Genomic DNA, 15,000 nt, shown 5'->3' with positions numbered 1-15,000 from the left:
GTCACCACGCTGCCAATACACAAACACATACACTGCGCTAAACCCACACACACACCAAACATACACACACACACACACACATACACACATACAGACACATTTCTTGGCAATTCACACACACACACACGCGCACAGACACACGCGCGCACACAAACATACTGCGATGCCCTACGCAAAGCAGCAGCAGGTTTACCATCGCACAATAGTGCAACAATTGCCTGTTAATCTGCATTTCATTGTTAGTGTGAAATCTGTAATTGACTTGACACAAGCTACTTACGTTTGTACATCACATCCGGCCGAACACAAAAAATAAAAAGATCTACATTTGAACTCTGTTCTCGGTGAAAATAATTGCTATGATAATGAGGTTGGCGCCTTGGCTACTGTTGAGGTGAGGGGGAGTGGGTGTGACAGGAAGTGGAACTCACAAGGGGTCGCAGGTCTGGGTGGGTGAGGATGTAGCCGTTGTTGGTGATTGCAAATGCATAGCCGTGGATGCCCAACTGCAAGGATACACACACACACACACACACACACACACACATTAGAAAGGCACACACACATACACATACCAGACGCACATACACACACACACACAGAATACAGGGTAGGAATATGTTTTTGTGTAACTTATGGCACGCCCATCGTCCCTGTGACAAGCAGTCCGATTTTATCGTGTCCACAGCCTGATTAATAACATACTTTTAAACTGTCAAACACACATTAAACATCCTCACACCCACCCAGCGTGAAAGAGAGAGGAAAAAACAGATCAACGTATCAAAGCATAAGAGACTGTGACAGCAGGAGTCTATCACTAATGCAGTCGTTTCCACCGAATATCATTTTCCTGTCAGCAGACATCACACTGTAGCCGCAAACAATCTCTTCCCAAAAAGTCTGCCACCACCTACAATTGATCTGGTTTTTTGGGGGGGGCAAAGTGATTACTACCACCTGTCAGTTGGACCGTCACATTAGCAGAGTCTAAACAACACTTAATTCTTGCCATGGCTTCATTCGTACGTGCGCCCATCAAATGAAGGGGCACTTTACTAGGCACTTTTAATAATGGCACTTCTTTGACATAATGGAGTAGAATACATTTAGTTTATATCACAGAATTAGTGAATACTTGATTCCGATGAGTCAAAAATCTTCCCAGGCTGTGCATTGTTTTTTAAAAGCAGGACACCACTGCAATTAATGTGCTACAAATCACGCATCAAGTGGTACATAGTTTTCCACTAAAAGGAAAGCTTGACCTGGTTTACTCCTAACAGCTTGGTTAAATACTTGAATCTGATTGGTGAAAACCGTTCAAAGGTTGTGTATTGTTTTACAATAATGTGACACCCCTGCCTTGAAACAGCTCTGAATCCATGCATTCAAAATCTAACACAAACAACAACGGTCAAATACAACTATCGACCAGATGTTTCCCTGACAACGCAAAAAAAATATGCTCGCCGCTGAAGAATATTTGAAACTCAGCTGATAATATTATAGACGAAAGTGACTAATATCTAGTCGTAAAAAAGCGGAATCAACCACTCTTGGTTGTACCATTATTGGAAAATAATGTATGCCGAAGCGGTGGTGTATTGCTTACATTCTTAGGCATTGTTGTGTACCTTATATTTGGGGATGGTCTTTAGAAGCTCTGACACAGGCACATCGGTTCCAACCACTCCCAGCAGAATGCCTCGGTTCTTCTATTAACAAACAAATATACAGGACGATACTTATGAGCAGAAAAACATACAATAAGGAAATGCAAACAAGGCATGCTAATAAGTAAATACAATACTGGAATATGGATGTACTGTTGCGATAGTGTTGATTTAAAGGGAAACCTGCAGGTCAGCCTCTCGGGTTAATTAAGATGGGAAAGCATATGGCAAATCGATTTAAAAGCTATTAATTTTTATTATATCCAATAATAAATAATGTATTTGTTATTATTTTCATGATTAACTTTTTGCATTGCAATATGCCAGTTGCTCTTTTAGTGTACCAACCGTTTCATTCTTGGTACTGAAGACTGGCATCGCCACGGTGGTCATCAGTACTGGGTCCCGACCATCCTCCATCTGGGAGAGAGAGAGAGAGAGAGAGAGAGAGAGAGAGAGAGTGTAAATAAATATATAGGAATAAATGGATAGAGAAGCACTCATACAGTTACTAATAGATCAAACATGAAGGTGCATCTTTATCTACCTTAATGCCCTTCTGTTGACACAGGAGGGAAGGCTTTATCTTTTAGGCGGCAGAACATGTCCTTTAAGATGGTGGTCATGGCTGAGCTTCTAGGCCCCGATATCTTCCAGAGGGGATTGACAAAACTTCCCTCCCTCCCCGTATGTTTTATTCATGTTAATTATCTGCCTTTAAACGTGTTCAGTCTCAGTCGGCCTTTGATGTTTGCAGTAATAAGCTTATCCAACGGCAGGGCTCGTGGTTTAGCACAGGCAACTTCCTTCCGTTAAGACTGCCGGAATAATTACGATATTTATCTTTCAAGCGGCTGCGTTTTCTCTTCTGAAGATGGGCTGATGATCTATTGGAGATGAAAGCCCTACACTACTGCTGCAGTCTGGTACCTTGAGGAACAGCCTGTTACACGAACACATTCACACACAGCAACATACACAGACAGTCACACACACACACACACACACACACACACACACACACACACACACAGACACGCACACACACACACACACACATAGACACACACATATAAACACATGCATAAAAACACACATGCATATAAACACACACGTACACACACAAACGTACATAAACACACAAAGAAACACACAAACACACACACACACACACACACACACACACACACACATCGTCTAAGGTCACGTAGACATCCCTTTGACCTTCCTCTCGAGTCTAGTTCATTGTCAATGTTAACTGTTCACATTGAGTTAATCTACAACGGCTTCATTTAGTCTCTTTTTGCCTCACTTTAACTATCCCCTTGAACTTAGTACAACCCGCCTCGCTGTCTCTCCCCCCCTGCCACCACCACCAGTAATAACAAGTATTGACAGCAAAATACTGGTTGCTCCGTCCCACTGGGACAGAGAGATAGGGGATCTGGGCTCTGGAAAGCTGGTAAAAGCCATCCAGGATGCAGTATTGGGACTTCAAAAGGGAGACGAAGCACACCTAAGTACAGCCATTATAACAACACCACACTGGGCTGCTGGCAACCGGAATCGATCAACGGACAGGACAAAGAAACAGGACCTTGTCTAAAAATAAAATACAGAGCCTATTTCCAGTGCCAGGGCTATTGGATCATATATCATCAGGTGTACGTCGCAGGCTGACTGAGGATTGAGCAGAACTTAATCTCCTGTCCACTGCAACCCTTGTTAGATCCACTTGAATGCGCTATGGGACGAGGTTTTCATGTTCATTTGATGTTGGGTGTGGGTGTGTGTTTGTGGGTGAAGATTAATGAATGTTCATGCGAGGATGGTTGTGCGCTGTGTTGCTGTTTTTTTGTGTGTTTGTGTGTGTGTCTCTGTGTGTTTGTTCATATTTTTGTCGTTAGTGTGTATATTCTCATTTCAGTCTCCAAAAGAACAAAATCAAGACAAATTCAAAACTATTCTGTCACTCCAGACAGAGACAGACAAGTTCAAGCTCAGTGAAAACTCACAATAACACAATGTGCCTTTCCCCCACTAACCCGAGGGATTTGTGATCCTCTACAGAATATGAATGTGAAAACATTGGCATTTTAGGAGCATGGATCATCATTAACTACAGTCTTTGCTTTTTTTCTGTCCACGTCAGCAAAATAACCCAGAAAGACAGGGAGCGCGACTGAGAACAGATACACAATGTACTAGCGCTGCAAAGCCACAAACACACACGTAAACACACACGCGTGCACACACACACACGTGCACCACCGCTCACAGAAGTTACACCCCCATTGTAGGGTTTCGCTACAAGAGACCACACACTCTGTGACACACTGACACACACGCCCTTTTGTCTGGTCCCCCATAGGACACCTCATAATCTGGGTTGCTTTGACGAATCGTTCGCCCATGGCCCCTACGACCCTGTTTCCCTGGGCGAGCCAGCTTTAGTGCTGATTCTGCTGTGTTTGTGAAGCCAAAGCCACCCTTTCGGGGGGACGGGGGGGGGACGGACACACTCCTCCAAGGAGGGAAGTGTAAATAAGCCCTTGAGATGCGGACGTGACAGGAGAGCCAGCGGTGCTGTCTTGGAAGAGTCGCGACTAAACACTAATCTATATGCGTGTGGCCGTCACATGCCGAGCTTGCGCCCTCTTAATGTTTCTCTTATTCGCCTTAAGGTCTAATCGTCCCCGTCCGTACGAGAACGTACAGCATCCGCACCATTCGACACGGCTCCACCGTACACTGGGAGAATATATCTCCCACAAAAGAGTCCTCTGAACTTTAAAATCCTCTTCCCTTTTAATTTGCCTGAAGAAAGACAAATATAGATGTGGTGTAGCCGGAACTTTTCCTCTCTCCTCCACCCCGGCAAGTGTCATCTCACCCCGACAGAGCGGGAAACCAAGCCAAAAGTGCCACGGGATGATGGATGACGGTAAGGAAGCGGGAGGGAGAGAAAGGATACAACAAGACGGAGGAGAAGAGGAGGGGAGGAGGGGGGAGAACAAGAGAACACACAGGGGAGGGGGCCGGGAAGGGTGGAGAGGATTTGTGTTTTTTTTACTGTAGAAACAGAATGAGACGAGATGTTTCTGGGGGAGTGAGTGTGTGCGTGTTGGGGGAGGGGGGATGGATAGCACTCAGGGGACCTGTTGGGGGTAGAGATGGATGTGGGAGGGGTGGGAGGGGGGGGAAGAGTCAGCAGAGGACATGGTGTAATTTGGGGAGAGGAGGGGTGGAGGAGTCAGAGGAGGACATGGTGAGAGGGGGGAGAGGGGGAGGGAGGAGTCAGAGGAGGACATGGTGAGAGGGGGGAGAGGGGGAGGGAGGAGTCAGAGGAGGACATGGTGGGGGAGAGGGGGGGAGGAGTCAGGGAGGACATGGTGTAATGGGGGGAGAGGGGGAGGGAGGAGTCAGAGGAGGACGTGGTGAGAGGGGGGAGAGGGGGAGGGAGGAGTCAGAGGAGGACGTGGTGAGAGGGGGGAGAGGGGGAGGAAGGAGTCAGAGGAGGACGTGGTGGGGGAGAGGGGGGAGGGAGGAGTCAGAGGAGGACGTGGTGTAATGGGGTTTTAGCGGTGGGAAGCAGAGAGGCTGAACAACTCTAACAAGAGTCCCCCCCCCCCCCCCCCCCCCCCCCCACACACACACACACACACACACAGTGAGTTCCCGACCCCCCCCGGCGAGGCAATCAACCATGAGTGCTACAATTAACAATGACATCATATGTAAACTCTGGGCAATTAAATAATCCGACCAGCATAATTCCCCCTCTTCCAAGTAGAGTTTCAGGTCTAATTAAACACAAGAATAAATGTGTGAAAACACTATCTCATTTTGTCCATCTCTTTATGGCAATGCTTGAGTGCTCTGTTTGAGGAAAGCTTTTTGTTTTGTTGGATATACTTCAAAAACATTGGCTGAGTAGGCATTCATAAGGGGACACACTAAATACACTGTCAAAACCGCAGGATGTTTCCGTAGAATAGCTCACTGTTCACAACTGACAACTTACTAGGGAGAAAACGTGGCTAAATAGACAGACAAATGTAAAATAATGTCAATGTAAAATAACTTTGCACTGAGCTCTCCAGCTCGAGGATGTGTTTGCCGTTGTCTAAAGTATTCTTTTTTATCCCCGTCTGACTCCGGTTGGGCAGTTTAAACTGGTCTAGCATTGGCACACTGGTCCTTTTCACATTCACTTTTTTATTTTGGAAGCAATTGAATACGTTTAAAATTGGGTTTTTTGTCTCATCATTGTAGTGGGAAATGTAAATTAATTTGTCAGTCATTGCTATTTAAACCTCTATCAATAGGACATTATAATAGGCCAGAATCCCCCAATGTGTTAACTGGCTAAGTGCTCCATAAAGACATCATAGCAGCACCATTCATTAATCCCTTGTACAGTTATTTATGATCAGACAATATGAATCGCAATTTCCCTATGAGTGTGTGAAGAAAGGCAGGGCTGGCCCAAATACATAATTTCAAGCACCAAATAATAATTTGGTTTCCCAAACGAATGTATCATATTTTGTTGAAAAAATTAAAAAAAAAATGAGAAATTCCTAGTGTGTATGTTTCCTTGCCAGCTCTAGCGGAGAGCAGTGCTGTAGAATTATATTTTTAATAGCTATATATTTTTAATAACCCTCATCGGTCCAAGTCTGACTGGGTTAAGGCCAGATTTCGATGGAGCCTGGTTGTCAAAGACACAACGCCTCACACAACCTACTTCCAATCATCACAAAGCAAAAAGGTGGTTGAACATTGTGCAAAGGTTTGATAACATCGCATGGCAGAACTAGCACTGTTCATCGGAAGATAAATCACACAGGCGCTATTGTGGGGTATGGCTCGCCATCTAGGAAAAAGCCTTGCTGACGAGTTGGAGCTCCACCAAGGAAAGCTTCTGCACAAAACCCTAACATTTCATAAATATGATCATTACAACAAGCGGTTTGTTTAAAGTCTGTCTCTGAAGGTCTTGCAGATTCTCATACTGGACAGCCGGTGGCAAAGTGCTACCAAAGTACAGATTTGAATAATGTTGTCATATTTGAGGACACAATTCACGTTGATAATTCACTCATCTCGTATTTGGCAAGGCTGTATTTTGATGATGGCTACTGTTACCTCTGAAGCTACCTAACTGAAGGGTTGAAGTGAAGGGATCTCAGAATTATGGTTGACATCACACACCCTTAGATTTTTTTTTTTTTTTTCTGGGAGATCAGTAGGGTATTTGGACAACATGTAACCTAACCTTCTACCTGTGGTTTGCAATAAGTTGCAATGTATTCTTCTTTTTTAATGAATCATTACTTTTTTTTCCTTTCTGAATCTTGAATTGAGATTGTACACCTACAGAACGTTAACTGAATATCCAAATATTCAGGCTCAGCATTATCTCTTTTTAAAAAGACAGTGTCCATCAAAGGAAGTGTTTATATTTAAAATGACTCTGTTTTGATGCCTGAGGTGTCTTGTTGGTCTGTGCGTGTTTTTGTGAGTGAGAACGCAGGTTACTTGCGATAGCTACCATTCAGGCTACATCTGCACTAAGTGGATGGTGAGCAACAGAGACAGTAACGCCGACCCTGTAGGCTCCATCCCATTAACAACGGTACGCCTGACATATGCTTTTCCAGCTGTCTGATGGGAATGCAAGGGCTCTGCTGATGTTGATGGTGCTGCAAAGCACTGTTTTTCTTCACCGTTATGATTATAGAGCTGCTTAGGACGAGGCCTCATCCAAGCCTACCATTGATTCATATACCTCTGAGATCAATGAAAAGGCAACACACATCATCCAAGTGCGTCATCACAGGCTATTGGTGTCATGGCCCGGAGACAGAGAGGGAGGAAACAAGCACGATAAAGGCGATCTGGTTTCCAAACTGAAAAATGAAAAGGAAATGAACAAATCGCAACTACACATTTTCACGCACGATCACACTGCCAACATTTGAGAAACTGTCAAAGCAAGACCAACGGAACACCGACAATGAATCACTCTGTGCTCAAATCAGCATGTGAGTGTGTGTGTGTGTGTGTGCGCCCTTGTGCATGGGGGAGAGAGAGTGTTTTTGTGTGTGTGTGTGTGATTGTCAGTTGGCATGTATTTATTTGCTGTATGTGTGCGTGTGTGTATATGTTTGTATATTCATGTGTGTGTGTGTTTGTATGCGTGTGTGCGTGTGCGTGTGCCTAAGTTAATATATATAGATCTGTGGCTTTACGAGAGTGCACGTGTCCGTGTTTCTAAGTGTCCACTTATGTGCACTTATGTCAACTGCTGTGCAAAATAAGTGACTGGTGAATGACAACGTCACGTCACGGTGCACAATTAAAAACAGAAACATGAAATCAAGGCAGCCACGGATGACATCAGAAGGCGACAAAGCAGAAATAATAACAATTAATCCGGTCAAACAAAAAGAACAACAAACCACGGTGGAAACAGCATGGCTTCATTCCATTTTCCACAAAGAGAGTTAAAATGGAGATGGAGACGCGTCACGCTGTAAACACATGGAAACACAGCAACACAACGACTACAGACAGGAGTTTACCTTCTGTGCCTGTGGGAGCTACAGGGATCAGATTAAACCAAAACAGAAAGAAAGAGGAAAAAAGGAAGAGAGGGGGAAGGGACAAAGCGTGTCAATAAGCTTGTGTAGACTTGAATGAAGTGTCGGCTATTGGTGTGTTTTGTTCCAATTTCCCTTACTTTAACTTGAGTATGCAATGTATAATGTTAATATTTAAGTTAATATAGCGTCCTTGTTTGTTTGACAATAGTTTGCTCTGGAGTTGAGGGGTTTGCCGGGTAAACAGTTGCTTTCACAAGTTCCCACTCAGGGATTGTGTTTTTTTATAATAATTTATAATAGATGTCAACCTAATGCATTTACATTCATGACAATCCAAAAGTAAACAAGACGTTAAGAACAATGCATTTAACGCTATACAATAATGTTTAGTTATATAAGTCCTTTGTAACTAATCATTAACAAAACTATAATAAGCCTTAAGTGCATGATGAACTAATTCTTAATCAAACATACATATGTTGATGATTAATACTAGCTATATTAAAAGGACACCCATTTTACCGGCGGGTTTGATGTTAATCAGCCATTACAAGGCTAATCATCCATGTGAAAATCCACCCTCTAGTGAAATCACAAGTGGTTCACTTGAGTGGACCTAAGATGTATGATGACAGTTCAGCCTACCAGTGGGTTCAGTCCACCAGATTCGTTGCTAGGCTGAAATAGGGGCCCTTTAACATAACACTTTACGAATGTTTAGTAATGTTTTGTCAATGAATACTTCATCGTTAACTAAAGGCTTGAAATGACTTATGACTGATCATTTTTAGAAAGCGTGGCCATGAATTGCAGTAGGATTCTACCAGACACGCACAGTTGTTGACACTTGCTCCAAAACTCTATGATGTACGCCCATGATAGCGTTACAGAGACAACGCTGTTCTAGCGGCCAAGTTAGCACACACGTCTTTACTGTGATCAATTCACACCGAGGGGAAGCGGAACACAGGAATGGGAAAATAAAACACAAATGACAGGGGACAGAGAGGAAGAGTGAGAGCGACCAGAGAGAGGGAGGAAGGTGTGTGGAACAAGAGCACAGAGCGAAAGGGTCTGCGTGGAGACGGCGTGGACCCCCCTCCCCCACCCCCCTCTAATCTCCAATATTCAGAAACCCGAACAAATGACCGTTCACTCTTATGTGCCCAAACACAATGGCGTCACAACAAAAAAGGGACCATTGTGCATGGCTGAATAAAGTGGATTGTGAGTGGATTTATGGATTATGGATGCAAAGAATGATATGGATTTGTAGCAATCCTTCTGGTGTTTTTGGGGATGATGTTTTCTGAGCCAGGCAGATCAATTATGTATTTAATTATTTGTTAATTGGATATTTCTTGTATACTATTGAAAGAGATGATACAATTCATCATAAAACTGTGTATGTGTTTGTCTGTGTTCAGTTGTGCTTTTTTGTGAGTGTGTTTTTGTGTGAATGTGTGTGTATGTGTTTCTGTGTGTGCTTGTGTGTGCTCGCAAGTGTGTGTGTGTGTGTGTGTGTGTATATTTGCTTGCGTGCATAAGTGTGTGTGTGACAAAGGAAGTACAGTATAGAAGATGCTAACTCACCAATGATTCCCAATATGTTCTACTCCCACAACATAGTCCCCCCCCACACACACACATACACATACACACGCACACACTCATAAACACAAAAACATACACACACACACACACAAACACCCCTACCGGTTCCATCTGTCACAACCTTTAACACATTTCTAACAAAACAACACTACACTTCCTGCTTCGGCAGGATTCATTTTCTCAGCTTAGTTTCCTGTACACATATTTCATAAACAAATCTCTTAGTGAATTGCAAAAGGCATTCGGGGAGAGTGACATCATTGATACAATATCATCGGTCCTAGGGGCTGAGAGAACTGGCGGTGTCCAGTTGCATGAGGCCGATGGGAGAGGGTGGAACGGGGGGTCTGCCCACTCACAGTGTTATCGATGTAGGCCTCGGTCCACACCGTGTCGTGTTCCTGGTCTATCACCTTGGGGCGGCTCAGCACGTGGAGGTACTCCATCACGTTCTCCTGAACGTCCGCCAGGGTGGAGATCTGGGTGAAGTACCCTGGAGAGGGGGGGTGGAAGAGGGACGGACAGATGGAGAGAGACCAGACACATGGACAGACAGATAAGAGTCCATACATACGGACGGACAGACAGGCAGACGGATAAGATGAGAAAGATAGATGGATCGAAAAATAGAAAGAGAGAGAGGAGATAGAGATAGAGAGAGAAAACAGACAGAGAGACATAGAGATGGACCAATAAAAAGACAGACAGAGAGAAATAAAAGGCAAAGAGTGGAGGGAACAGAGAAGAAGGAAAGGGGCAGTCAGAAAGGACCTGTATATTTCATTATATATATACAGTATATATATATATACATATATATATATGTATGTATGTATGATATATAATAGCATAATATCAGAGCAGTGGAGTCCACATCCACTTAGCAGGGAACAAGTACAGTACATCCCCAGATCCCAATGCCCACCATTCATTCCCGCACACAGAAGACGTGTGTGTGAGTGTGTATGTGTGTGTGCGCACACGCCTGTGGACAAGCACGGCTAAAATGGCTCCCCTGTAATGTCACCATCTTCGGAACACGGTCCCAATGTCAGATTCATTACGGTCGGCTCCGAAAGAACAACCGCATCTCTTTAGACACCATCAAAAGCCATTTTAGCTTCCCCTTGCAGCAAAGCAGAGCAATTGCTTGGATGGGCTGTCGAAAGGCAGGCATGACATGTGAGAGAGGGAACGTGGGTGCATGTGAGTGTGTAGTCCTTTCGGGAGTTCCCAAAGTGAGGAACGAGCAATAGCGGAAGAGCAAGCCGAGGAGGCGCTCAGAATGGGGAAGGTATTGGAAAGAGAAGCTCAATTTAGAGTGAATGCGATGCCATTTTGTCCATGACTGCAATGCCGCTGCTATCGGGCTGAGGTCGATGCCAGGGGACAGAATATGCTGTGAGTGCAGTGGAGAGCGGAGAGAACGACATGGAGAGTTCACAATTGAAGACTGGTGACTTCAAAAATGAAATGAGAGAAAAAGGGGTTTGACTTTGGGTGAGAAAGGAGGAGAATGTGAGAAAGTGACATTCTTAGTAGAACAGCAAATTGCCCTAACCTTCTCCAGAGAAGTCAAGGAGGCAGACAATCAGAGCTATAGCAAGCACATAGCGGTCATCCTACGAGATAATAACCTTTACTCTTCAGGGAGAGGAGCAGAGTCATTTAGATCGAGAAACAGACGTGGGTCCAAGGTTAGCCGGCAATATACCCCAACGCCATTATCAGGATCATAATCTGATACTAGACCCTTAACCACATGAACATTGTTTACCATCTAAAAATAGTTCACCATAGCAACATGGATCTGCATGACCCAATCAGGTAGACCATGTGGGGTGGAGCACAAATGCACATTAACACATGCACTCAGAAAGTAAAACACGCACATACTCATGCACACACACACACACACACACACACACACACACACACATATGCACAGGGAATTTAAAACACACACACCTACACAAACACAAACCCTAACGCACACACGCAAACACACACACACAAACAGTATACAGACACAGACACACAGACAGGTGCCAGAGCTTCTCGAGTTAGTCAAAGTTGTTGGCGAGAGAGTGTGAGAGAGAGAGAGAGAGAGAGAGAGAGAGAGAGACAGAGAGAGAGAGAGAGAGAGACAGACCGAGAGAGACAGACAGAGAGAGAGAGACAGACAGACAGACAGACAGAGAGAGAGACAGACAGACAGAGAGCGAGAGAAAAAGTTAGAGGGGGAGAGAGAGAGAGAGAGAGAGAGAGAGAGAGAGAGAGAGAGAGAGAGAGAGAGAGAGAGAGAGAGATGGATGACTCTTGCCTTCAGTGACACTGTGCCCACAGCACGGTGGAGGACGGCCGGCTGACACCATGCGTATTAATGACCGGTCCTCAGCAGCCTCCTGCATTCAGGTTCAATCCATCTTCACGCAGCACTTGGGACCGTGTGCAGTATGATCTGTGTATTCTGTATCAACCTCATCATCGCTTTAAGCATTCTTTGGTTTCCCGAAGATTGACCTGAATTGGCTGAAAGAAAAAACCTTAATCTGAATGTAAATGTAGCCTGACTGAGACTGTGGGGAGATAGGGTTGCTATCTCCAGGGAGAGATGTGATGAGTAAGACTCGGGTGGGCTGGGTGCGCGATACTGTGAGTCTTGAAATGCAGATGCAAATGCACACACTCGCATGGACCGAATGAAAAGACCATCCTGTCCGATATTGGTCCCAAGTAATATTGTGGCTACTGTTGTCCTTTCACACACACACAGACACAATCACACACACACATTCACACACACGCACACACCCACAGACACACATAAACTCACAAACAGACACAGACACTGGGCGGTCGGAGGAAATTGAGTGAGGTGGTCGCCATCACCCACCTCTGAGCTAAATATAGAACCTGAAGAAACATGTTATTTGTAGTGATGACAACCATGACCACACACACACACACGCAGAGACACATACGGACACACACACATACACAAACATGCACATGTTCAGCCCCCACCTACATGTGGATGGTCAATCTTGGCTTTTGCTTATACTGACTAGCAGCAACATAAAGTTATGTGTACACACACACACAAACACACACCAGACACACGTACAAACTAGAACTCTTTTCCCTCTGAAACATTGCTGTGCGAGGAGTGTTGCAGGAGCCCACCTTTGTTCGCACACGCCATCCATTTCAGATTATCAGCGAAGGCGGACTCTCTGCCAATCAGGTAGGGGAAAATGCGAACCTGTGGCGAGAGAGCAGATAGCTTCTGTCAGTCATTTTAATCGCATTCAGATAGGTACCCAGCATGGCCACCACAGGGGGGCGCACCGTGGGGGCCGACCATAGGCTCCCGCTTTATCTGTCAGCGATTAGCTCTCCCTACCGTCTGTTGATTTTAACATCCCGGGGTGCATCGTGAGTTTGTTTTAGTCAAAGATGGTTATCAGCGTAAAATTGAATCAAATATATGATGACGATTTTTTGAACGGAGTGGTTTGTAATTATTGAAATGATTTCACTCTTTCAGTAAAGCAAACAGAAAATAGAGACGTATGGTAGGCAAGACTCAATGAGAACCGGTGGGTTTGACAGGTGTGTGCGTGAATGATAGTGTGTGCCTCTGTGTTTTGTGTGTGAGGCAGAGGGTTGCCAGATTGGACCAGATGTGAGCCTCTAGGGGCACAGCTGTCCAAATTCGGATTCCGTTTTCCTATTTTTCAGCTTGACATTGTTGTGTGTGCGTGTGAGCGTGTGTGCATGTGTGTGTGTGTGTGTGTGTGTGTGATTGTGTTTGTGTGTGCACATTGTGTGTGCACAAACCATGTCTCGTTCTGATTTTGGATGACTCCCTGGAACAGAAGGAGCTGCAAATTAATGAAGGATTTACAAAACAAGTTTTCACTGCAACACTTATTTGGAGAGAAATTGTCCCAAGGATTCTTCCCAACCCCCCCCAAAAATGTCAAGTTCTATAATATCAATTAATAATAATCAAGATGGATCCAGGTAAATTATGAATAACTGAACCAATGCAAATGATAAATTTGCATTAGTCTATTGTCAGCTGTAATGATTTCGCCGGCCTGATTGCGATGTCGGATAGACACTCTTAACCAGCACCAAGAGATGGATCCATCTGCTATCATCATCATCATCATCATCATCATCATCATTATCCTCATCATCATCGTGGCGTTGAACCAGGCACTCCCAGATGCTGTCTATTGTCTTGATTATCAGAGGAAATTAAAAGCCCTCATTATCTAGTCTATAATCAACCCTCATTCACAAAGACCTCAGCCATCTGAGTGTCAGCGATGCTGAGCAGACCCCCCCCCCTCCCCCCCCTCCGGCCGGAAAGATGAAGCTCGTTACTTTAGTGTCGCTTCCGTTCTATATAGTTTAGGGAGCATCTCTGCGAAGAACAGCCTCTGCCCTAGTTGCATGTCTGACTCATTTAGGTGGAGTGGCCTAGGACCAGCATAGAACCACAACGCCAAGCCTTTGCCCCGCGTTGCTGCAAACGTCACGAACATCTCAACATATCATATATACAGAACTGATTTGAAGTGACAAAGTAGAAGATGTGCTGAGGGTCTTTTTGTCTTAGTGTGGCCTCTCTCGCTTGCTGCGGTCGCCAGCACTCACTCAACAACAACCAGCGGCCAAACCCATCCCGCTGCAGTCGTGTCAAGTCTCAGCCGCCACAGTTCTTCAGATCTCCACCTTTCGCCAATTGGCCAATGTTAATCCTGGTGGCTTTCTGAAACATAAGGAGCTGGGCATGGCATTAGTTTTGCCAAAGCAAGTGGGCCAAACTAGTGCCATGTAGCAGTGTATGCGAGTAGCATCCAGCTGCAGCGCCGGAGCTGGTGCCTGTGGTGTAGCAGGTCAGTTTTTTCGGCTTTTTTCAACGTTTTGTGTCACAGTCGGACCCTAGCTGACCCGGTCGAGTTTCTGCTGCAGCTGGATGCTATTGATGTACGCTACTGTCCCCCAGGTGTCTCCCCAGGTGTTGTCCCCTGTCCATTAAACAGATGTTATCAGGCAGATTACACATAAGCATGAGGTAAAGA

The 15,000-nt window shown here is 44.9% G+C and overlaps 1 protein-coding gene across 1 annotated transcript in view; it reads right to left on the bottom strand.

Moving 5' to 3' along the window:
• LOC307079241 (voltage-dependent calcium channel subunit alpha-2/delta-3-like) overlaps positions 1 to 15,000 on the bottom strand; it is a gene marked incomplete at both ends in the record, with an annotated part of 122,284 nt that overhangs the window by 41,394 nt on the left and 65,890 nt on the right. The window contains 6 exons of the mRNA XM_079741440.1: positions 432 to 506; positions 1,638 to 1,718; positions 2,025 to 2,096; positions 8,267 to 8,284; positions 10,261 to 10,394; positions 13,088 to 13,166. Of these exons, the coding sequence (XP_079597566.1) occupies positions 432 to 506; positions 1,638 to 1,718; positions 2,025 to 2,096; positions 8,267 to 8,284; positions 10,261 to 10,394; positions 13,088 to 13,166 (459 nt within the window). The remainder of the gene's footprint in view (positions 1 to 431; positions 507 to 1,637; positions 1,719 to 2,024; positions 2,097 to 8,266; positions 8,285 to 10,260; positions 10,395 to 13,087; positions 13,167 to 15,000) is intronic.

Source organism: Pollachius pollachius, assembly GCF_949987615.1.
Source record: "Pollachius pollachius genome assembly, chromosome: 8".
Lineage (NCBI taxonomy): Eukaryota > Metazoa > Chordata > Actinopteri > Gadiformes > Gadidae > Pollachius > Pollachius pollachius.
This window is presented reverse-complemented; position numbering and strand designations above follow the sequence as displayed.